Source organism: Prorops nasuta, unplaced genomic scaffold (assembly GCF_024137725.1).
Source record: "Prorops nasuta isolate Cenicafe-Biocafe unplaced genomic scaffold, Cenicafe_Pnas_1.2 PNAS00019, whole genome shotgun sequence".
NCBI lineage: Eukaryota > Metazoa > Arthropoda > Insecta > Hymenoptera > Bethylidae > Prorops > Prorops nasuta.
This window is the reverse complement of record NW_027116816.1, coordinates 2,968,093-2,994,421: the sequence shown is the minus strand read 5'-3', so window position 1 is coordinate 2,994,421 and position 26,329 is coordinate 2,968,093. Positions and strand designations below refer to the sequence as shown.

At 39.9% G+C, this 26,329-nt stretch overlaps 1 protein-coding gene across 3 annotated transcripts in view; it reads left to right on the top strand.

Moving 5' to 3' along the window:
• Window positions 1-26,329, top strand: part of TfAP-2 (transcription factor AP-2) — a 139,507-nt gene that overhangs the window by 81,160 nt on the left and 32,018 nt on the right. For 2 of the 3 annotated variants that reach the window (XM_066739126.1, XM_066739125.1), the window contains exon 1: window positions 24,963-25,090. The exons of the other annotated variant lie outside the window; for it this stretch is intronic. In XM_066739126.1, coding sequence (XP_066595223.1) covers window positions 24,998-25,090 — 93 coding nt within the window. In that variant the 5' untranslated portion in view covers window positions 24,963-24,997. Of the gene's footprint in view, window positions 1-24,962; window positions 25,091-26,329 lie in introns of those variants that run through there. 3 annotated transcript variants of the gene reach the window in all.

The following is a 26,329-nucleotide window of genomic DNA, read 5'->3' as shown; positions in this document are numbered from 1 at the left end:
TTTTATAGATAAAGGTATCCATGATGGTAGAGATGGATGTTTTGAAAATTATGGTGTAATTGATTTTTTATTCCATTGCGAAAAGCGAAAGTTCCAATGGACTATAAATAAAGAGAGGTGAGATTTTCAGAAATGCAATAATATCTTTGAAAAGCAGTGGCTGATCGTACAAGATAAACGAGCCAATAACGGTTAACTAAAGGGGTTTTCAAATGCGCGATAGTGATAAGTGGTATACCTGGTGCGTACATCTAACATGCTATAAACAGTTTTAAGATACTTCATTGCATCGCATGCAGCTGCTTTGGAATGTAATGATGAAAGGCATTTCATTCAGGAGATTTCGACCTATTTTCACATCACGTTATTACGCCTCGCTTAATACAGTCCTTATGAATTCTTATAAAAGCCCTCCGTAGGATAACCGTTTAATCAGACCTCAAATAACAAGCAGTGCCATCGCTACTGATACTATAACGAGCCTTCTCGATACAGCTATAATAAAGATGTCTTTATAAATAAATTATTAAGAAAAACTGCACGAAACGACAGCGTGAAATTTGTTAAATAACTTATTATATCGTGGGTAAAATCATAAATCATTTGAATGAACGACGCGTGACTTATTTCCAATCTTATGCTATTTAGATATCACCTGTAGGCTACTTGACGCGAGACTCTATCAAGTCCCCCGATTATTCGTCGATTGCCCGTCAGACTATTACGATACAATCGTGATACGCGCGGGGTATGGTAGATCGAGTAACGAAAGGGGCGATTATGCTACAATGCGAAGAGAGTAAACTTATGTAATAAGGAGAATGATGCAGCGGGAGCAGAAAAGGGGTGTCCGGTATAATATCGATCGCGCGCGATTTTGATCGATAGTACTTCACCTGGCATCCCAGCGGCGATCGTTTTTCTACCTGCGAGCCGCGAAACCGCAAGCAACCCTCTTCTGCATCGAGCAATATAACTTTATCCATTCCTGCAATCCCCACGACCGAGCATAGATATTTTTCAACAATTTACTGTTTGAATAAAAAACAAGCGAAACTTTGATACAGCTGTGCTAATAATATTGCTATATTTACCGGTAAACAATTTTAAATCGTTTCTTTACAATCATCAGGTATATTCGCGTGTTATGATTTATTCTAGTTATATATATATATATACGAATACGTATCTTGTAAGCCAAGGAAAAATTGTAAAAAGGGGGAGGGATGTAATTGACTGAATAAATTGGCTATAGGCGCGATGCTCGTGAGTCTGATCGCGTGGCTAAAGACCCGATTGTGCTATTAATAAGTGATAAAACGTCTTAGTAAGCTCCGCCCACTCGGTTTAATCATTGGTCGTATACTCACGACGGACAGGAAGTTAAAAGGAATGGAGGAATGATTGCAGTCGTGAACGTCATCTATATTTCTAACTGTTGCTCAAGTGCTTCAGTTTCATTTTCATATGTACAAATACACAAAGCTGGAACGTTAAAATACGTCTTAAAAAGTCCAACTGTACACATATTATAGAAAATTTACTGTAACAGAAGCAATTTTAACAATAGTAACAAAAATATCACAAAAAGATGAAGAGGGAACTGTTTACCAGAATAACACGTTAAAGAGATGTCGCAGGTATGTATACGAATTCTCCTCTCGAAGGGAAGATGTTAAATCGTGAAAGTACAAGTTTATGTTGCTTCGCAGTTAAATAAAGAGATTGCTAGGGAGCTGGCAGGCAATATTGGTATTTTGAATGGAGTTTCTTTTTTAAGAAGGCAGTGCTAGCTAAGCTAAAGGAAGCAGAGAGCGTAGCTGTGGCTGCAATGTAGCAGGAGCAACAATAAGTTTGCGAGTAAGGAAAAATCGGTCGAAGATAAGTGGATTGTGTGGAGGATGAGGACCATTTGGAGCGCAATATATTATCCAGGCAAGTATTATGTCGTATCGTGCAGGTTGGATGGCCTTTCCCATCAGGGATATTGTGCAACACCCATACGTGGCCACACACATTGTACGAGAGAGCCAGCGCTATCTGCATCCGGCAGAGACGCTCCAGAATAGACCCAGAAAATATGCTCTCCTCGAAGATTTCTCCCGGGAACGCGCCAAACCTCTACCAGCCACCTTCACCCCCCCCCCTCTCCACCCTATTTTTTCCCTTCTTCTTCTTCCTCTTTTTCTCCTCCTTAAACGCCGACGGACGTTCGCACGTTCGCGCGCCCAACTTGCATTATCAGCCAACGACATTATATACCAATCTATCAAATATATCGAAAACATGCCAAACTTTAACTCGACTGCACGTTTCTCTTCCCCTATCATACCTCGAATCTCTCATACATATATATATATATATATATGTATATATAAGACTACACTTTCCAAGACAGCATTTTTCACAAATCAAAGGTCCAAATAATATTGATTATACTGAATTACGTACAGCTTATTTCTTTCGGATTCATAAAGCAACCGACTAGATTCAGAGGCGAGTTTGATTTATAAAATTCTGTCCTCTTAATGCGTATCACAGTGTGGGCTATAGTAGCATTTTAAATTACACAGTCGTGAGCGCGTTGTTACCGCGCTACATTCTTTCTTAATGACTTGGTCATTACGTCTTTGCCGCTACTCGTATTCAATATCTGCGTTAACTTGCGATGAAAGAATGCGCTGGATATACGCGAATTACTGGACAACGCTAACATAACGCTGTAACAATAAATCAAACAAAACTCGTTTTAAGAATTGCATTGAATTTCTGCATTTCGTAGTATTTCGACGGTTTACGCCAGAATTTAATTCCGATCAATAAATCTGCCGCTCTCGACACGCGTGTGCGCGTATACGCGTGCGCGCGTGCCAGGAAACGGGAAACGGTCTTATCAGATTTCTACCTCGGTTCAAAAATTGAGGATATTGCTATATAGTGTCTTTATCGATAGCGAAGGTAATTGGTGATCGAGAGTATATTCGTTAAGAAATTAAATATGGAAAACTTGCGACGAAAGAAGGAAGCTAGACAAAAATAAGGGTAAAGAAATGATACAAAAACGAAGAAATAAAATATCAGAAGAGTGCAATATCGCAGTTTCAGGTAAAGATTTGGTAGTAGTGAAACAAAAGAAAAAAAAGACCAGCATATTTGTTTGGTTGCCAAAACAGCATGGCGAGTCTCTACAAGTGTTTCCAATATTACTGCTAAAGTCCACCATATATTTCCAAAGGCAGGCGAAATAGCAAGTAAAAATCACATGGATGATTAATATACACGTCATTAGAGTTCGCATTGGCCAATGAAATACCGTATTAAATTCAGTTTATATACAGAAGAAAGTATGAAAAAATAGTGACTTTGAAAAGGAAAAATCTCGAAAGTGTTGGTTCGGTAAAAAAGTGGAGGGAGAAGAATAGGAGGAAGCAGAGCTGAAGACGAAGGAGGATAATGAGAGAGATGGAGAAGAGGAAAAAGGGTGGGGATTGCAGATGACAGCTGGTTTTGGGGGGAGGGGGAAGGAGAGAGAGAGAGAGGAGAGAGGAGAGAGGTAAGGAGGGATCGCGCAGCGGTCCAGAAAGAGAGGAGAGAGAATGTGGCGAGTCGACACTTGGTCGGTGAGCACGGAGAGATATCTGCCCCCTCCTGCCGCGGGCGGCGCCACTCGAACGAATCCTTTCCTCTTTTCGCCTGCAGGCCATTCTCGAGAGGCGCGCGCGCCAACAAGGTGTCGCACCGACGCACCAATCTCAACCAATCGCGCGCCAAAACCATTTTCCAAAAGATTTTCCAAATTTTAATCGCGACATACGCCGCTGACGTCATCGTTTCTCCACTGACGTCATCACCACCTCACCGCACTCGCCATCCGCCTATCCAAGGTGTTTCGAGACGACCACCTTTTCCATAATCGCATCAAGCGACCACGTGACCACGGACATCGACCTAATTATCCTACTGTCACTTCCATCGACCTTTGTCCTTCGTCCTAAACATTGTGAAAAACACCGGCCTCTTCAACAATCTCATCATCCTGGCAACCCTCTTTCTCACTCCTCGACACGCGAACCTCCTCCTCCACTCTGGCCCAGAGGGCTAAATTTTCTTTTCCACTCTACACGCGATTCTCCATCACGTGGCGGTTGCCAAATCGTTTTGTTTGGATTTTCGAGTGTCCAGCTGAAACATTTCGTGTGCATCGTGGAAAGTAATCACTGTTTTTCGAGTACTCTTGCATGTAATTACAGTTCGGGTAATCGAATTGTTCGAGTGGGAAGAGATGCTTGAAGGGAGTTGCCTAAAGATACAGAAAGATGTGCTTGTGTTTTTTGTGCGCGCGTGTGTGGCTGTGTGTAAGTAGTGTTAACTAGGAATGCAAAGCAGATCGGAATCAAGCACGGTGACTCTTGCTACCGGTTGTGGCCGCTATTAGATTCCATGGTGAAATCGGGCCAAGCTGAGTTCGACCACCGATTGTACGATCTCTGCCAGCCAGCACGACGCCTCGTTCCTTTTAAAGCTACAATGTACCAATAGCACACACACGCACACATGTCTCAAACAACAATTGCATACTCTCGAGAAAAGAAGCTTTTCAAAGAATATTCTTAGACTACAATTTTAAAAAGTTTATTTTAAACATCTTCATTGAATGAAAATATGATCAATTGGATCATGGATCAAGAGTGGTACACTGTTTAATATGGCAGAAGAGATGACGCCTGTCGGAGACTTGAACGCCTGAGTGGAACGTGTGAATACCTAACTCTTCAACTTTCAGTCGGATACCACTGAGCACTTTGTTTTCATTCATGAAGCATTGAACTCACCAGCAAGCTCGTTGTACGCCAATCAAAGAAAATTACTGATGCGCGGGAAAATCTTTTGGAGTTCTGTAGGTATAGGTAGTTCTTACCGATATATCGTTCACCATACAAAGATTCGACTTATCCTTGGGCAGAAAATAAAATACGATTGTAAGAAAGCGAATTGAGTGGATATTGAGAATTAAGGAGGTATAATTGAGAGGACAAAGGAAGCTCTACGTTCGGTCGATGGTCGAATGCGGAGACTACGGTCCGTGTGGACTGAAGAGCTTAAGAAGGTGTGATAATGTCTGTGTTGAAGGCTGAGACTGAACGGACGACGATGTCCCCGCTAGACGAGGTTATGTCACCGACCAGTGTAGAATCGGAACTGATGGTCGGTGACATGCTCGACGAACACGAGACGACGCTGGATGGACACCGCGACTCCAAACGTAAGAGAGATACCGATGGCGATGACCTTGTCCCCAGAAAGCTCCCCTCCCTCTCAAGAAACAATAACGACGTTGGATTCGTTCTCGAAGAGAGTCCTGATGACGACATGCATGACGATCGAGATGAAGTAAGTCCATCCAGTCAAATGTATTTTATTATGCCTCGCAAGTTGTGCCTACATCCGGTATCGTTATTCTTGCATCAATTATTATCCCTCTATAACGACGAATATACCCTTTGACACCGTTGATGCCTCATTTCTAACCTTGAAATACCTATATTAATTAATACTATATAAAGAATAATTATCGAATGTTACAGAGCTTTTTTTATATTACATTAAAAAGTAGCTTGATCCAGCAGGACGTATCAAAATTAAGGTTATCGTAAAATAGATGTATTAAATGGCTAAGACTGCGAATAGCTGACGAGGTTACGAAATTATAGTTGCGACATATCTCATTGAAGATATTTCATTTCATCTCTCGCTTCGCGAGCACTCGAAAAGTATTGCCTGTGTTGAAAATTCGAGAAGGTAATCCCGTTGCTATATTATCGTTTCTTCAACAATCGTGAATGAGTATGTAGAAAGGGAGGAAGCGGAATTTTTATTGATCTTGACCGAAAGAAGTGTACAGGCTACCTCGTGCTTTCAGCTCTGCATAAAGACCAAGGGAATGAGCAGAATTTATGCACGTATATAGCTTTTAATTCGTGTTTTGCAAAGACCTTTAACACGTTCATATAGAAATTGTCGAGAATCGGTGCTTTCTACCGAGCAAACGGACCTCTAACAGGCCGACCAACAAAAACATTCACACGTACAGGTACATATTATTTACATAAGAGGAAATACTACACGTGTACACTGTACGTTTAACGAACGCATTCATGACTATTGATAAAGGTCAAGTTTAAATATACATAGAAATGTCAATATTTAAATTAATGTAGTAACAAACTCACATTAATCGTACGAGATTCCTCATAAAATTGCACCTGTGGTTTTACCAATATGCTCGGTCAATGTAGCGATATTTACGAGGGAATAGAAAAACAAAGTTGTTCTTGTATCAAGATATCTCATTACAACCTCTTTCTCTTTCTGTTATACCGGTACTATTCTTATAGATGTAATTTGCTGTCAATGTCATGCACTGACGTAAAAACTACGAGCCACCTAATTTTTCTTTCTTCCTATATTCCTAAAATGAAAAAAAGAGTAATTATCGGTGTATAAAAAAACAGAGATAATTCATCGACTACAAAGCAGAGATCTAACGAAGGTGTGAAACGAACGGTATGAACTTTAAGATACAACGTTGATAAAAGGTTTGACTACATAGAAATGCAGCTGGAACAGCAGAGTAACGTGAATTGCAAAGTTCCACGAATCTGAGATGGAGTGACCAACCGAATGCGATATTGCAATAGCAGAATCCACGAGGAAACCTCGTCACGGAGTTATAAACTTAGCGTTCGATCGTGCCAGATATGTTTTCAAGACAGTTTTAACGCTTGCTTATCTGCGTTGCAAACTTGGCGAACGATCAAAAGCCAAGAGTTTCGCGGAACATCTACGTTCGTATAGGCATATAATAGCATATATATACTAGATAGTATAGATAAAGGAAGGAGAGGGGGGAGTGAAATCGCATAATAGACGGGCTAGAAATACATACATAGTTTCCGTTAGTGGCTCTCCCACGGATACTAAATTTAATTTCTCGAATACCGTTGATCCCCCGCACGCAATACTCTTCTTGGTCGTCATTGCCAATTATTTATCTCTCGCAGACTCCACCTCGTTCGGAGAGATATAGCGAAACATAACATAACATATGCACCTTAACCTTTATATACCTACACTGTTGAGAAGCTGTCTGTCCTACAACTTCAGCATCTCTTTGATTTACCTACTTGATATTATCACCTATACCTTTTATTCTTCGCTTCTACCAAAGCCACGGTCTCTTTGGCCAGTTATCTCCCATATTTATCACTACTTGTCTACCGCATTTGCTATCACTATAGATTAACTTACGTGTATACAATAGCCCTATAATAGTAAGGAAACTGCCACAGCTCCCTCCCTTTTTTCTCCGCCAATTTTACAGCATCCAAGTATACACAAACAATTGTGCGGTCCGGTGCTCACCGTTACATCCACCAGAAATATAAGCTCGATGACGTTTTTTTATAATTTATTACACTATAATTGCAAGACAGTGGATTCTTGAAATAGGAATACACTATTATTTTTCTATATCTAATCGTTACGTCCTAGTTGAAAAGAGCACTAAAATTACCGTGATTATTCCTTTCAAAAGGCGAATCCTATTCCCCGAAGATTAAACGTTCTTTTGTTGGCCAATTTAAAGATTGTAATATTAGACAGAGGATAATTGCAGGATGAGGAGTAAAAATCCCTGGCGTTCTTAAACGTCGCTTCGAAATTCAGAAAGGTGGCTGTTCGCACGCGAGAGATCAATGTCGCAAGATTCGGCGCAAGAGGCACCAATAATTTGACGTATAAAATTTCGAGGTGATTCGCAGGCACAAATCTTAAATGCAAAATGAGTTAAAGGGATTAATGACACTCGTAGCATTTTAGATAATGATAGGTGGTGCGGCTGATGTTCATACGCGCTATCTCATGCTATAATATATATTGCACGAGACCTTTGCTAGGTAGGTAGCAATTAACATTCCTCTCGAATGATAATCTGACTTGGCTCCCGCTGATGCTTCAGCGATTTCCGGACATGGTCCGCACGGATGAATCGTTGCTCCAACGTCGCGCCAACTCGTCATCGATCAGGGACCAAGCACCAACTTCCGGCTTTTAATATCATTCGTCTCTCCAATCGTTTATACTCCCGCTAAGCAGTTCAAGTTTCTACCTATCCCAGTCGCTATAATTAAACCTGACTTTATTTCATTAGCGCAATATTTTATAATTATACGAGCAAGAGGAATAATCCCCTTCGACGCAATCGTCGGTTATACGAGCGTAAAACAGTGTTTTGATTCTGTTGCGAGCGTGTGTCACGAAATGGAAGCATCGAGCATTTGCCCAATGTTCCTCGTAACTTTCGCGCGAGAGTGCGAGAGAAATCCAAGATAAACGCTTCGATCCAGCCAAGCGACGTCGTTAAGAGATTTTTTTTCCAACGGGCGCAAATTATCCCGAGTGTGCGTATAGGCGTGTGTATATGTGTATATATATATATATTACAAGAATGAGAAGGTATACAGAGAAAGAGAGACTATATCCAGTGATTATCAAAATTACAGTTCCACGTAGCCACGTTCTTCCTCTTGGGGATTTTTAGCAAATGACGCTCTTTTGGTGACAAAAACAAACAATTGCTCTTAAGAATTCAAGGAAAATATTTTCTTCTTTTTCTTCCTTCAGCTTGTACCAACAGCGTGCCTTCATGTGGTTATACGTTCTCCTTTTCTGCACCTGCAATTTCGTCCTAAGCTCTTTATCACTTTTTCCCCTTGATTAAAATCTCCCTTCTCTCTCTCTCTCTCTCTCTCTCTCGACCAAATATAAACACGAACTATATATATATGTCTTACGCATTATCCTCTTTGATACTTTTTCTTCGTTGCGTCCGGTCATGAGGGACGAAGAATAATGTTTAATTTATGACGAAAACATCGGGTGCTTCTTACTCGTACCAACTCTTTCATATAGAGAACTAGATCTCTCTTAAGGTACCGTGATTAAAATCAGGAGAATAATCTCATTCCTCGTAGCTCCTCTCCTTTCGTTATATTCTCCAAGAAGAAGAACGAACGAGATCCATTCTCGTTGAGTTAGGATCGCGTAAAAATCGATTAACTCGATTGCCATATAACGAGCGATCGCCATCATCTTCGGGTACACGCAAGATCCTAGCACAATTAGTCGTGCCAGGAGAAATTAAGGCTATGACCAGTGAATCTTCGTCGGTAAAAAGGTTGCATTGAAAGTAATCTGAGAATCTCGCAGGATCTGGTGGCATAAGCTTAACAAATTCCACGGTTCTGTTCGGCAATATATTTAGCTTATTTATATTTGCATATATGCAGTCGAAGAAGAGTTCGGAGAGAGAGAGAGAGAGAGAAGAGATGCCAAAGAAAGAAGTAGGGAAAGGAGGTTGGTTGAATGTGCGAAGGTGGGAATTTTAAGGATGGGGAATAAAGTTGTAAGCACGGGGGAAGGGAGGAGGGGGGTGGGAGTATGTTGGAGATAATAAAGGTTTGGATTAAATCCCGTGTGCTCGGCAGGCCTTGTAAACTCATAAACATAGCTAAGCACCTTGGAGGCATTGGTACACGCATGCACACGTTCCATCAGGTAGCGTGTGCCGCGGCCGCCGTATTTAGTTGTCGCCGCTGCAAACCGACGCCGCCACCACCACCGCAACCACCACCGTTCCATTCCGCTTACCGTGAACCGTGAGCAAATTTATCCGTGTAACTGCCGTTTTACCCCGCCGCGATATATCATTGCACCCAACTCGGTTTATCTTGGCCGCACTTGCGCTCCTGCTCCAACCAAACGCTATATTTGCTCGCCAGCATGCGAGAAGACCTGCTGCTGCTTCAGCTTATAGTGTATATATGTATATAGTATACTCTACCCCACCTTTTCCTGTCCTTCCCTCAAATTTAACCCTACTTTGCCGATTGAAGAGAGTTTGAACAAAACCTTGATGAAAGATGAACCAATATGAGGTAATTTTATAATTATTCGTCATCGTCATTGTTTATCTTACTTGATAAAATTGTTAATTTGATCAACCAAATTCGCAAGATTGTTAGTCTATTCTTTATGAGAAAACTGATTTTATTAGCTTTTTGTAAGAAAGAAAGAGATCTGGGAATTCTCATGCGATAAATTGTTACGAGTTTTTTTATTTTCGCACCTTCGACGATGCTACCATGTCGTAGAGTTATTTTATGGAATCGCTGGTTGGCAATCTGGTGATTCTGGTCGAGTGTACGAGTATGAAAAGAGAGTACGTGTATTTTGTGGTGCTATAGTTAATAGTATGTATGGCTGTCAAATGAGAGTACAAATTAAGAGTATCGATGAGCGGTAACTTTGGTGATACCGATACGTTTTACCTAATATGGATATCTGTGTTGCTGCTCATCCATTATAAAAAGCTAGCAATACCTTGTTGAAGCTGTGCAACTTCCTTAAAGGCTCAATTCCCTAGCCACTTACTAGTTAAATTGCGCCTCTAACATCCAAGAAAAAACTCATCAGGTATACTTATATAGACTTTTAAGTATCTTCGAATTTAAATTATATTTTCATTTAATTGTAGTGGAACGCCTATTTAGAAAAGAGGCTATTGTTGCTTTATGTAACGAGGATTTTTCAACAATTTAACAAAATCAATATAAACTAGAAAATGGATAAAAGTTTAGGCCGATTATTCGAAATTAACAAGCATTTGACATAGATCGCCAAAAATATTAATTCAAAGGACTAAATGTTATAAAAAAAAAAGCATTGCATCTTAAAGATGCAATAAAATAACTGGTAGTTAAATCTTATCTTTGAGAAAATGTATACCGGTGTAAAATAATTGTAGCAAAGTGGATATTTTGAAAGATACCTTATACATTTCTTGCAGCACGAGCAGAAGTGGTTAATAAAAAGTGGTTGCATTGATATTCAAGATTTGCAGCAGCTAAGCATCCTACGCAGATACGTTAAAACGTAAGCTATTAAATAAGCGCAACTACGTCAAAAGTAAGAAATAAAGTGCGTCGTTTGTCAGCAGAAAATAATAAACGAACGTAAGAGGGTGGTAAAGTAGATTACCAAATGATTAAAAAATAGTATCATAAAAGTTTCTTACACCGCTTCGTTTCTTGCTCTGCTCAATGACGATACTCTGTGTTCTTACACGATGATACAATCTCTTCCAGACTCTCTTCCAATAACGCCTCGAATTTTACATAAAATTTGACAAAAATATTGTATTGTGCTCAACAAAGTTCGAATTTGCTTTATTTATAAAATTTTATTTTTAAATGCCAAACTCAATTTTGTATGTGTACAACATTAAAAATTTAAGAAGGTTTAAAAAATATCATTTATTACCCATACATATTAAAGAAGGCACGCGGTGCTCGCAAGCTGTAAATTATAACGGGATGCACGAAATAATTTGGCATGAGTGCATCTTCTTTCGTGGACGGCGTTAACGAGTAGAAAATAAGGCGTATATATTATGACCTTAATAAACGTGGCTTGAATTTACATGGTAATTAGTAAGTTCTCTGGACCCGAAAGGTACCATCCAGAATTTGAGTGAGAGTCGTCAAAGGCTCGACTCGCGCGCGGAAGGCAAGAAAGGAAATAATAAGCTTGCAAAACGCATGAAATTCAGCTCAACGACCGACCAAATTTTCTTTACCACATGCATACATATAATACGTAACAATCTCAGGGTATTATTCTTTTTCAAAATATCTTCTTTTCTTAACAATTATGATTTAAATTGCCTTTACTCTTAAAAACTAATTCAATTGCAAAAAATAAAGGTCCTTCGATTTTGCTTATCAAATGTAGAAAGAAGTAAAATATATATGCTACATTGTTGATAGAAAACGTTTTAATTGTCCAAGGATATAGCATAATATTGAGAATTTGCGTTGAAAAATAAAGCCTACTTTGTGTGACTTTCTTAGTTATAACGATGAAAGGGTCACGATTTCGCCTTTCAACTTAGATTACATTGACTATCGTGTATGTGTGCTAGTAATACACTTGATGGAACTCATCTCAATCTCACTTTTGTTCGCATATCGATTAGCCTTGAACAACGCCCATTGTCTCAGCAGCATTTCGATTCTCGTTGAACCCATCTTACACACGGATACAACCGTTATTAACCTTTTGCCGTCCCACTTTGGACTCGGTACCTCGTACATCAATAGATATTATATAAACATCTCGATGGGACTCATCATGGTGTACTATATATTCTTATGAATAATATTCTTTATAAATTCTAATCCTCTTCAAAGAACCCACGAACATTCCACGTTGCCTTTCAACATTGCTGCCGAGAATTTGATCATTTTCAATTTATCAAAAAGTTCTCTAGTATTCATAAACAACCACTAAATAATTTCATCCTAATCCCTTATCATGCAGATAATAAGACACTGTCGAGAAGTTCAACAAAAAATGGCATTGTTTCCAAAATTATAGAAGCAGGCAAAATGAAAGTCACTTTCTTTTAACGTATTCCTATACTACGCAAGTTTTATTTCAGCATGTGTTTGTGAATCTATAAATAGAAAACGAGATAGCAGGATTAGGTGGTAACAATAATTAACAAGTGCCGATTTATACCATTGAGAAAAACTTTGTGTATCCAATGTACAAGTTTGAGAAAATAAATATCTCCGACAGTCCTCGAGAGATTAGCAACTTCCTGTGTAAATAAAATAAAATTAGAATTTTGCAGAGATTTCCTTTGCTTTCCAGCATTAAAATCACAGCTGATACTGTCGCTTGAAAAAATTTGTTCTTTTGCAAATTCCGCATTTCGAAAATTGTCGCGCGCAAGTTGAGCATTAATATTCATGAGTGCGGTACGCATCGTAAAAGTCAGGATACGGTGTCACCGAGGCGTATAAAGTGCAAAGATAACGAGAGGGTCGAGAACACCGGCCAAAACCCTGGTCAAATCTTACAGAAGCTTCCAAAGTGCTTACACGTACATACACCGTTTCTCCAGGGGAGCAAAGCAAAGCGGAACCTGCACTTTCCAGCCTATCTTTCCTTAAAATTCTATCGTAAATAGGGTTGTAAAAAATTTGCCTCTTTTATCATTATTGGCTAAACTTTAATTTTTACGATGCAAACGGTTTTAACGATTTTTATCTTAATTGGCTCGTTTCGGGAAAGAATAATTAGCCAAGAGAAACGAAGATGGAATATAAGAATACGCGTCATCTTGAGGTTCGATCCAGAGTCGAGTAGGTCTTTTTTCTGCAAAGGTTTAACACGAGGTGTAATGTTATAGGATAAAGCACACAAGTTTAAGAAGGGGTTTCTCATAGCTTTGGGGCATTGCCAAAGATAAATCCATGCATCGTTGATTGAGTTCCGTGGAGAAAGAAAGTTGCGTGAATGTCGAGCGATGGCCGCTGGCGGTTTTCGATGGAACACACTATGAAATTATATCACAACGAATACAAGTTTCAGACTGCGCACGGATTTGTACAGGAGAGAAGTAAACAAACTTTAAGAGCAACGAGCATGTATCGGTGACACATGGCAAAACAACTTCCATCTAAAGCGGAGCTTTGCTGTATATGTAAAGGTAGCAAATTTCTTAGTAAATGTGCAATAAAAGTGTACCGATGGATATCGCTGAAACCTATTTGTCTATACGTCGCTCGGCTCATGTATTTAACATGTGCCTGGTCACACTACTATATCCATCCACGTGCAACGCAACGAACACACGCTTCCACGCGTACACACGCACTTTCAGAGGCCTGCGTTTAAATATTGCCGCTGGCTCTTATACGACAGGGCATGCAACCTGTTATTCGATCGAGTAGGTGGTTTCCGACCAGTCTCTCGCTAAATCTATCCATCAATCTTTTAACATCGATCACGGAATTCCTCCATAACCCTAACCGAACACTGCTTGAAATATTACGCAATTTTACATAAATGTTTACACGATTAGCCAGAAATGACATAATTAGTAACAATTATTTTCAAACCCTCTCTAAGAAAATAAATGCTCTCTCCTTCCACATGTACTTTTCTTCACAAACTTTTTTCAGCGTGACACAACAAGATTTTATGTGTGCATTTCATATTGGACGAGCTTTGGGACAAGATGATTCCTTCGTTTCATAGGCAATCATCGAAATGATAGTTCCGGTTTTTGGGACCATAAGCAGGTCGACCACATCAGGCAAGGGACGCGAGAATGAGAACGTAGCATCTGAAACGGTTAAATATTGCTGGCAAGTTGCAAAGAACAGGGCGTGGAACCTGTTACCGATCAAAGTAGGCTGCAACTTGCTACATTATAACCATAAACTAAACCGATCCATTAGAGCTTTTCGAATAGCACAAAGTTCTTATCAGCGATAGTTTTTCCTTTTCTCATCGGCAACAAGAGAAATCATTAATAAGCACCTCGCATATCTAACGGATTTTGAGCATCGAAGACCTGATTTCTTTCTGTTTATTTATTTGGAAATGTTGAAGGAAGTTGTGAAATATCTTAATTATATACACCAACATATTTTTAAGCACAAAATATTACTATAATCGAATTTATAAAATTATATTGATATGTGATGAAAATTAAATTTAACAAAATGAAAATCCTCTATAAAATGCAGGATAAGATGAATATTCGTAACAAAAAAATGAGATCGACTATATGACCAAATGCATTTTGTGGCGCGGAAACAGGCTTGCAGAGATAAACCACGATAGTATCGATTCTCACTGTCATACTCGATTAATGGCTAGCCAAGGATATCTATCCCGATGGCATCGCGGAAGTACGGAGAAAGGAGCTCTTCTCTTCAATTCAGAGAGATTGTTTCTTGTCAGCCGACTCCAAAGTATAGCCGGAGTTATATATCGATGGGAAAACAAAGCATCTTGGGTAGCCACTGCTGCGAGAAACTCCTTAAAATACAAGACAGCTAAAATACCTCATACACCATTTAATTTAATTAATTACAATTAAACGAATCCTCGTGTTTTATATATTAAAAAGACCATATCATCGTTAACTGAATAATCGTTAATACTATATTTAAAAATCTGTAGTTCCCTCATTTTTTTTATAATACCATTGTCACAAGAATTTAAAGAATTAGGCAAGATAAGAATTTTCTTGGTTGAAATAAAAAGAGAGAGCGCGTTATTTCTTACGTCAGTTTACGTTATAGACCGACAAACAAGCGAGTGTAGTGGAGAGCATGCGTGCTTGCATGTAGCAATAACGCAATAAAATCGCTCGTTTTAAGCATCAACGCTCGGTGCGGTTATCATGGAAAAGCCGTTAAGGTCTTATTAAATTACTGACAGTCCTGACGCGATCGACACAGCCGCAATTGGAGACAAGCGAGTCAAACGTCGCTGACACTTTCACGATAAACGAATCAGCTGTGCGTTGCACACCTTGTATATAGGAGATTCTGTCGTTACTCATCCATCCCAACTTCTATCTTTTCACTCGCCAGAGTCCCTCACGTGTGAGATTCACATTTGTCGATCGATTCTAATTGTCCCTAGGATCATCATAAAATAAAAAATTGTTCGCATCAGGTCGTATCACCGGTAACTAAAAATCATTAAACAAAAATTGTCAGACCAGGATAATAACGTCCACCTGCTAGAAGATTTTTTTTCTATGATAAACTAGCAGGTTAGCACACTCGTGGTTGTTCGGTACCGCCCACAATGAGCCACGCGGCCAGTCAATATCGCAGTTATATGTTGGAAACGATCGCTCGGTATACACGTGACACCCACACTGAAACAACAAGCTACATTAGCATAACACGGTCTAATTGATATGCAAAGTTTTAACGGCGATTCTCATTCGTCCTCGAAGGATCGCCAGTATACCTCGGCCATTTTCTACTGATTTCCCACTCGTTATCTATACTTGCTACCCTATCAGAGACGATTCTTTCGAGTCATCGCGCAAGAATCTGCTTAAAACTCGTGGATTCTTGGTACAATATCACAATTAATAATTTCCCATCCCATCTCTTTAACTAGCCCAATATTTATTAGTCCTCGTTTAGGATTACGGTGAAAAAAAAACGTGCAATGTATATGTATAAGACCAATTGGAATATTTGTTTTTGCCATAATAAGGTGCTATTGTTGTATTATTGCATAGATTGGCTCAACGCTTAACCACCTTCGAGTGTTCCTCTTTATGTTACTATATATGCATGTATATAGGATATAATACACGTGCGAGAGGACGGCTGATAATTAACGGTGAGAAATCACAGATTGACGAACGTTGGCAGCGAAAGCGACGAGAGAAAGGACCGGTTGTTGGTTTAACAAGATGTCTTGCTTTCGAGGTAATGACACGATACCTTCTTGCTGAATTAATTTTTATCGCGCTCGCGCGCGCGAGCGCATTCTCCTCGACTAGTTTCGACGGTACATATTTTTACTCCAGGTGAGACAATGTTACCACTTGAAGTGCTCCCTGCCATATTCGGCAAAGTACTTTCTCTCCCCCGGTGTAATTGAATTCCACTGGCCAATCGGTAATCTCTATCTCCGAAATGCTCGTTAAACTTTTACGAGGAAAAAGCTCCCCATAATTTCATTGTTAAAGCAAGATAACGTATAATATGCATGAAATTTTCGCTAGTAGCAATTATAAGTGTATTTAGACAAGGCTGAAATTTCCACTGGTAATTTAATCGATTTTATTATCGAAGAAAATCGTTTTGCAAATTAAGCAGATCGTTACAGCTTTCAAAAGTATTTGCACCGAGCGGAGGTTTTAGGCTGGTGTTGCACAAGGGGCAAAAGTAGTAAAATGGGATCGTTGGACGAAATATTTTATACCATATATAAACATGGTGCAAATGCTATATAGGATACTCGAGGGAAATACATTCAACTTCCTGATTCCAGCACGATACTCGTGGAGAATCGAACGTGAAAAATTGGCAATCCTTGGAACTCGGTATTCGTCATTCGTCATTTTGTCATAAGCTGTTCGATATTGCGAGGATTCTCACGAGACGGCTGTAAACTGGCACGGACTGGTCTCGATGCGGCCACATATTTTATTAAACCGCCTTAATGGTTATTACGCGTATAAACCTGGCCTTTCGGCGGTGGTAAATTAATATCCTCCGTTGCTGCATTTTAATGCTCACAAAGAGACGATACCTTACGTGGCCGTTCACCTTTTAACCCGTAAAATGCTTCTAACCATTTTGAAAATGACAGAAAATCTTGCCTGCTGGGATTTCCTTTACGGTAATCCAGCTGCTCGTGTCAAATCTCATTTGTCGACTTTGAGAATTGCACGTTTTCATTTATTTATACTGATGTATATATATACTCTCGTCGAATTGTTCGTACGTTAAAAAATATTTCTATTTATATCGCAATTATAATTCATACTCTTTAAAAATCAATTTAATTATCTCGTAATCATGAGTAGAGGAGCATAAGCAAGGACCATTGCAATTGTTTCAAGAAACGAGTCTTCAAGTGTACTTCTACACAGATGAGACTATAGATGAAATTAGAAAAGTCTTGACGAATGAAATGTGTCACGTTGCAATTTCAAGTAATGAAAGGATTTTTCTCTTTTTGTAAAATCGTTTTTGCGGTTAACGCAGAATTACGCGTACGTGATTCACAAATACGAGAGTGCGCGGCAAGTGGACGTTTGCTTGGATCCTACGTTTATTTCAGTGTTTGTTTGCGTGTGTGTGCGCGCGTGTATAGCCGTACGACTCGCGCGTACGATCGACTCGAGTCCCGTTAACTTGAACCCTCTGGACCGGACTGTTGCCTCATACCGCCAAGCATGTGTGCCCGTGTCTTGATCGGCCAGAAGCGAAAGAGGAAAAAAGAACAAATTCACGCTCCTGGCTCCAGCATCGACTGAAATTAACGGTGAACGTATCATTGTTCTCCCAATCCACCCAGGACCATACATTTTATATTCTACGCGCTTCTACCGCAAAAATCACGATTCGTCTCTTCTTTGATTTACTGGAAGGATAAGCTGTTGATATCGAATATTTGGCAATCGGTCAAACATCCGGATCGTGCAGAATAAAAAAGAGTAAAATCAAATTCAAACAATGATTCCATAAATCCATGCACCTATTGGAACGTTGATCGGATTTAAATATAAATCCAAAGTATCATCGATGCTAATCAATTTTTAACGTTGAAACGATAAAGTAGGTTTATGGAAGGCGCTGGGTCGCGAAAAGAGTGAAAAATGTGAGAGGGGGGAGTAGTGGAAATGTATATAGGTTTGAATAGCTTTTATCCCTGTTCGCTGATGTCTCTTAGTTGACCGGCGGTAATTCAGTGAGTTTTATGCACCGGCCACAGGACAATATTGCTTGTAACTGCAGCGCAAGCCGCGGCTTGCCGCAGATGCGGACGGATCTAATGTGGGATTTCCCCCTTCCCCTCCCCCCTTCAGCCCCTTGACCGAGAGAATACTCGCGCTTCGTGATCAACTTCACCCGGCACGCATAAGTCTTCACAATCACGACATCGCTGTGCCTCGTATATACTTCCTACCCCGTCCTTTCCTTTTCTATCCTATTCTTCACCTCCCCCTCCTCCCTCCTCCGCCTCCTCCCACTCCTCACCTATTCTAAGAAAATTTACGTTTACCGCTTCTGACGGTATCATAACTTCACCGACACACGCATCACCCTCCCTTCGATTTCATCTTTTTATTTAAATCTATGTCACGTTGAATATTTTTTATACATTGTGGAGAAAAAGAATTGCTTCGGAATCGTGGCTGAACTAGAAAATCATTAGGATCAAACAGCTTTTTAATACGTTCGAATTTGACACACATAAATCTAGCATCATTAAGATTAGACAGATTCTATATGACAGTGTCTGCGAATCGTAATTTTTGCCAGACACCTGGACGCTTCCTCTTAATCTTTGCCCGATGATATGCAGAAATTTCTCGAACGATCAATGCGCTATAATTATTCGCGATTGGTTCAATGAGTTTTCGTTTTCGATTTCAGCCCCCCCCCCCTCCCCCTACCCTCTTGTCCACCCTTTTATCTATCTATCTATCTATCTAACAATAACAACAAACGCGGGTATAGCTATTTACTGCTTCCGAGATCAAAGACCACGTTGTTGATATTTATATGCCAAATTAATCTTTCTTTTCCAATAGGGGCAAAAATGTTTCATTGAAGTTTAATTAAATCGAAATCGACTGACAGAATCTCGCGTTACGCAAGGGTCGAGTGACAAAGCAGAAAAAGAGCTGCATATCAACTTTAAGTATTTTCCCGTACGTTAAACGAGAGTTAATTTTAATGCTTAAGACGAAGCAGCGTTATAAACGCGTTACACGAAATATACCATAGCCACGGAGCACGAATGAATTAAGCTAAAAATTATTTTTTCTATCTTACAAAAACCTGTTTCTCTCAAACGTGCATGCACGCACATAAAATCTACGATAGCTTTGAATTTGGCATTGCCGGGTAAAGCTATAAAAATTAGCAGCCGGCATTCTTGCGAAAATGCTAAGCGAATCTTGAATTCTGCATTTATGGTTATCAAACTTTTCAACCGCTCTTGCGCCTACGTGAAAGCAGTGTATATAGTTATATCACCTATATATAGTATACACATATAAGATTACATTCAGATGGCTTATCAACAAAGCTGCAACAGGAACTCGTGCAAATCGAAAAAGATAACTCGAAGAAGTATCTTGCTCGTAATGTATCGATTACTTATTATTATTTATTCCGATACGAGACACGCATAATTCGGTTAAGGCGTTTTAACCCCCGTTATTCGGGGACTAATAAAAGCTCCAAAGGATTTTGATCGACGGAACGGGCGGGTACGAAAGATCGACAAGTTTCTGTGTTAAATTATGCCGGGACACTATAATTATAGTGGACACGCAAGATGCATATAGCTGGTGTACGCATACTACAGGTGTATTTAAGAGTCTTAAGGATTTCCGGCGCAGCAAAGTTGATCCTTTGGTCATCGGACCACCCACTTTTATACAACATTATATTCGCGTACACTTTTCAGTGGCGCGATGGACCAAAGATTACAGCGTGTACAGATGGGTTAATATTTAGTATAGAAACATTGTATATACAATCGCAGGGAGAATAAAATCGTCCCTCGATCTTTCAGAGGCGATAGTAAACGTTTAATCGGCTCATTAAAGAAGTTATTCAGGCCAAACTTTTCTCGGCCGATCTTTTAATGGGATGTGAATGAACGTCGAGCGTGTGTCTACAGTATTTGTGTCAAATCCATGTGTGTTCGTTGACGTAGTATAGTGCCAAAATCGGTTCGTAATTAGTATACGTCTCACCGGAGATACTTGCCAGTGGTTGAGCAACTTATCAAATTGCTCCTTATCGCCAAATACACAATTGAAAACCAGCGAGTCACTCTTCGCATTAAAATCTGACATTTTCCTCTCAGGAATCTTTATTATCGCAAATCGAGCGATATATAAAACTGACGTTTTCGAGCATTATTTTTGCTTTCGAGTATCGAGCACACACACCTTTTCTATATGCTACGCTATATAATTGAGCTAAGAGGAAATCTAGTGGGCTCTCAAATGACAAAATTATACGAGAATGTAGATGTGATTTTATGTGGTAGACAGGCAAAGCCTTCATTAAAATAGATCGGAGAAACATTTCCCGGTGTGTGTTTCTTAATGGGATATGAATGGACGTGGAGGGTTCTCAAGTGTGTTGGTTCAATGTGCCAAAATCGGTGCGCGAGTCGAGAGTCGAGAGTATGGGTCTCTCTCCGAATCTGAGGCTGGTAAACCGTTGAGTAATGCGCGAGGTGAGGTGAGGTGAGATGAGATGAGACGAGGCAAAAAAGGCAAGGTGGGTAAAGTAAGAAAAGGAAAGGAGCGGTGAAGCAAAGTGTAAGATAAGGGCGTCATGCGTTGGTTACCGTTGGGTGGCGCTGGATGGTCCGCTTGGAATGCCGTTTAGCGACTTCCCGATCCTACCAGGGGAAAGGGGAGGGGAGAGGGCTCTTCTCCTCTCTTCTCACTAACTTTATCAGTCTTTTCTCTCTTTCGACTCTCTTTCTCTCCTTAACGCATATCCGCATATTATTATCCCCTCCCCTACAGACCCTCTCCCTGTGACCATTTTATTCCAACAATTGGTAAATATCGCTGCATACCTTTACTATAAAACAAACAACGTAAACGGCCCTTATCACTCCCTCTCACACTCCATTAATATTTCTTACCTCCAAAATGTCCAATGATCGTTAATTATTTTTAAACCATGCAATCAGTTTTTAAATCTTCTTTCGTATCGTTCATTTACAAGTGCTCGAAGAATACAATACAGTGTTTCTTTACCGGTTTTGTACCTTATATCAAGTTTTTATATCTATATTGATATGTATATTGCTAAGAATACTGTATAGCTATGACGAAAGTTTCGCACGATTCATTCAACAGTTTACATTGATTAATGGCTGATACAGTTTTCGAATCTTAATTCAGATCTTGCTCCAGTTAACTCTCTGCTTTCTCGGTGGCGTACTACAAGTAACGTTCGTTCGGTCATTAGGGAATCAGAGAAAGAGAAAAATGATAGATAAGCGGTAGAAACTTGGCGGACAAGCTTCAAAGCTTGTTGCAGCAAGTGTCTCGGTAAATTCCTGTTGCATCGGGATGACAGGATGACGAGAGAGACGGAGAAGTAAGCGACTATTACACAGCTCGCGGCCATTTCCTACCAGATACTCGAGCATTACTCCATTTTTAGAACTCCTTCCTCCCTTTCTTCTCTTCTTCTAGCACTCTTACTTTCTCACACCTCGCCGTTTCTTCGGCTACACCAATTATTTAGTATAATTTTGAAATTCATTTGCTTATCAATACCAACCGATTTGGATGGAATAAGACACTTAACGAGTGTTACGTAATAAACAGGTGAAGAAACTTTTAGTTTTAAGAATGTTTCATTGACCATGTTGGAATATAGGGAGATTGATGGGTACAGTGGAGGATCAAGGGAACCATTATATCATTGGCTGGGAAATTGGTCTAGTAAATAATTCGTGTTACGTGGGGATGACAGGATGATGGTATAGAGGTAGGTTTAAGAACAAGGAAGTTAATCTTGCCCGCGGCTTTCTTTCACGCATATGTATATGTGTATATAATAAACACGTTGGCGTTACTTCATTTCGGCCAATGTGCCCCTTCCCCTCTTCACCTCCCCCCCCCTCCATTCTTCAATCCATTCCTTCTGAGACTTCACGTTCCGCGCCTCTTGACCCACCGAAAGGTGCACGATTAATCAGTCGCTCGAAAATGGTCACGTGATTGGCGAATTATCTTCGAGCCCTACGTCCCTACTAAAACACTCTTTATCCCTCTCTTCATCATTGATCAAATACTCGCCGATAAAACCAGCGAGATATATGCTATATATTATACAATTGTTTTTGTTATATCCGCAGAAATGATCAAAGTACAGTTCATCTACATCCAGAAATTTAACTTGTTTTTCATCGCGTTCCTGTTAATCGTCCTTAGGATCTTTGTCCACTCATCTTCATCAACTTGTTCCTTCTCGGATGATGAATATTTTTTCTCAACTCCGCGAAGATTGGGGTTTTTAGAATATTTTTCTCAGGAAATATTAGCGTAGTTTAAAGTAATGTTAGAGAAGTGGGAATTTGCGGTAGGTGGTCGTTGAGCGAGTTCTCGGTTCGATTCGGAGACGCCCCCTCGCGTGAGGTCTGCGCACCTGGTGGGGCCGGAATTAGCTCCACGTGGTCGAGCGAACGAGCTTACGAAGAACGGAGAGACGAGAGAGTCGAGACAAGCGTTCAATCGCGTCCAATCCAAACGCGCCGCGCTTCGACCGTTCAAATGCGCGACGCGACACTATCCTCAGCCGTCGCAAATTCTTTCATCACGGTTATCCGGAAAACCTAATATATAGAGTTTTAAATAATTATTCATAAGAAATTTCAAATTAATCCACATTAATTTTTCATACACTATATAGCTTATACATTATATTCCTATATATAAAAAAAAAGAACATAAGATTTCTCTCAATTTACTCCTAATATAAAATCATAATTGATATTTCCAGTTTGACGTCACAGCCTAACTCAACGTGAGAAAATTCAAGAAATAGGCGAGGCGTTTGTGTGAAAACGACGAATCAGCGACTGGTCGAGGAGGGCGTAGAGTTCTCTTTGATTCTCTAGGTGGTGGAAATAGAGGGGGGGGGGGGCTAGGGTACCCAGGCAGTAGCAGCAGGAACAGAAGCTGCTAGCACGTGCTGGTGAACAGCCCGCGGGTAAAATTCGGAGCAGGCGAATCTTGCGCTCATAAGGGTAGGGTGAAAAGTGGTTGGTGGTGGTGGTAGTGGCAGTAGTAGTGGAGGTAGTGGTGAGACAGAGTAGTGGTAGCGACGAAGAGCAACGGCTCTCCCGGTAAGAGTACAACTCCCGCCCCAAGAACGCTCGATGCTTCTTCTTCTTCTCGCTTCTCAGTCCTCGCTTAACCAACGTACGACGCTCCCGACGTTACGTTAGTCACTCAGCCGCGACGCTCGCGACACTCGCGCCGCTGAACCACCAAAGATCAGCTGTTCCTCGCTCTGCCAAACCTCGATGCTCTCCTCTGCATCGGTTCTTCAACCTACCCCGTCTGAAAATCTCTCCTACGTTCAGAAAACACCTGCATTGATTCGTTATAAACCCATTTTATCGGTATAACGTCACAGTAACTTCAAAGTTCCCCATTGACCAAACGAAACCTCCTACCTTTCATCGTCCCTCTTCGGTTAACCTTTGTTCAGGCTGTATTTTTACGTTGATTTTTCAACAGCCATCATAGAAGGTTTGAGAGACAGATTTCTAGTGTAAATGTTATGCAACGTCCTATTTTTGCTTTTCAGCGGATGTTTGCTGGTATTTTTTGTAAGAAAATAGATTGTTTATTAAAATTTGATTTTCGAGTGTGGTCGATCGATTTTGGGCGATGCTGGTTATCGTTGATGGTGAAAAATTAAAATGAAACGTGAAACATGAATTTTCTCTTGATAAATATAGAATTGTGTGTCTTACATGACGTATCTCCCGTACGACAAGAAATCATAATATTATGAATGAAAGATAGAAGAGTGGCTCCCACTAATCCGGAGATAGGAAAGATCCAATCGAGAGTAGAAAGCAGCACCCTCGATTTCAGTTCCCCTCCCCTATTTTCTACTCCCCATACACGGCTCCGTTATCGCGTTCCTTCTTGGCATTCCCGCGTCAGTCGGTCTTCCCTCGTCGATCGAGACTGATACTTTCGGCCGCCTGTCAAATTTTCACTCTTCTATATCGTGCTCCTATAAACATGATACTGCACCTATCAAAACTTGTCAACTTTTAGACCAATCATCCCTCGGTGCTATGTCGCGTGATTGCTCCTATCTTTTACCATCGAACGATTATGAAAAAGTATTCGAAATGCCGCCTCGCAAGAACTCGTCGCTCTCACGCTCAGCTTACATTTGGCTAAAACACGACAATGGCAAAATCATGTTAACTTGAAGTTTCTCCCACGATTACCCATTCTACCAATCCCTCCGATTCACTCGAGGAGAGCAAACGCAGTGCAGTGCATTTTCTTGGATATATGAAGAGAAAAAAAAGTGACAGCAGGCTAGTTGAATGGATTTAACGATTTTTTGGAGTGGTGTGATTGGGGATAAGGAGAATAATTGGTTGTAAGGTGGGGAAAAAGTGATAGACGTGTTTCGTGATGTGCGGGAAGGATAGAAACTGTGTTGGAAGAGGGTGTTGAAGAAGGCTTTGCGGTATATAGGGAAGAAAGAGAGAGATAGAGAGAGAGAGAGAGAGAGAACCAGAGTGAAAGAGAGAGAGAATCAAGGAATAGATAAAACTGGAGATCCTCGGGATGTTTCCGCCGCGAACGGAAGCGCCAACAGCAGACAAGCTGGCGCTCTGTTACGCGCCCCACGTCGACATGACCACCGTCATCGAGGTCGAGGTGCGATTTCACTTACCTTTAAACTTATCTCTAATCTCTCTTATTCTTCAAAACCAAATGATTAATCTTTCTTATCGTTTTCTCAGTGACTTTTTTTGTATAACAGATTTACTATTTTGTATTATATATTTTAAGGAACATTATATACAGTCTATACTACTCTAATATGGATAAAATGATATCTGCTTTTTTTGTCGTAACTGTACGAAATAAATTTAGGTAAATGCTTAGGAAAATGTGATTATTCTCTCATGGTATTTTCGTCAACTCATACTTTTCTATCGTCCTGACTAAAATTTCACTCCATCCCTATACGGTGACTTCTGAGGAATTCCTCAGAGTCTCTAAATATACGTCACGCTGCAAACTGAGAGGAAACTTGTTCTTTTTTCGTAGGAGCAAAGTATTTTAGCGAAATTGCGATAATTTCACTTAGAAACTAAAGTGTAACATTTGAACATGTTTTATTTAAAAAATTCGCGCTGCTTTGCGTTAATTGCATTTTTCTGCATATCATTGCATAGAGTTATCGTTGTAATCTGAAATAATTTAGAAAGTCGTTTTATAATGTCTAGGTATGCATTTTTGTGTAATGAAACAACCTTTAAAGTATGTACTTATTAGAAATCAATCCCTTTGCTAAAGCCATTAAAATGCTATTAATAGAATGAAGCAAATTCTAATTAGTACGTCAAAACTTTATTGATTTTTAATTTCACGTATGGCGACACTTACTAGTAGGTATATATATATACATGTAATATCTAACGCGTTGATAAATAATACTAGAAATTTTAAAGCCTCATAAAAATATTTCATGAATAATTTAAATATCTTTTTGGCATTATGATGAGTTCACATAACAGTTATATGTAAATAAAATCGTAACTTAATTAATTCGAAATTATCACATTTGTATACCAACTGATTCCGGTTCAATGAAAGCTTGTCACCTTTTGCTCAAACAGAAAATTGATCACCAAACAAGTGTAATAAAACGCTCCTTTTCAGGAATCGTATTATAAGACACCATAAAAATTATGAAAAGCAAATCAGTTTAAGTACCTCCAAATGGCCCAAAATTAGTAGATAATTAGCAAACAACGTAAGTTTAGCTGCAATTTCCAGTTATCTTTCTCGAGAGCGTTTCAAATAATTTACTGCACTGCAGTCACGCTTGTAGCAACTCATTCCAATTGTAATTTAGGTAAGTTTTGCGCTTGGCTGATTTCAACATAA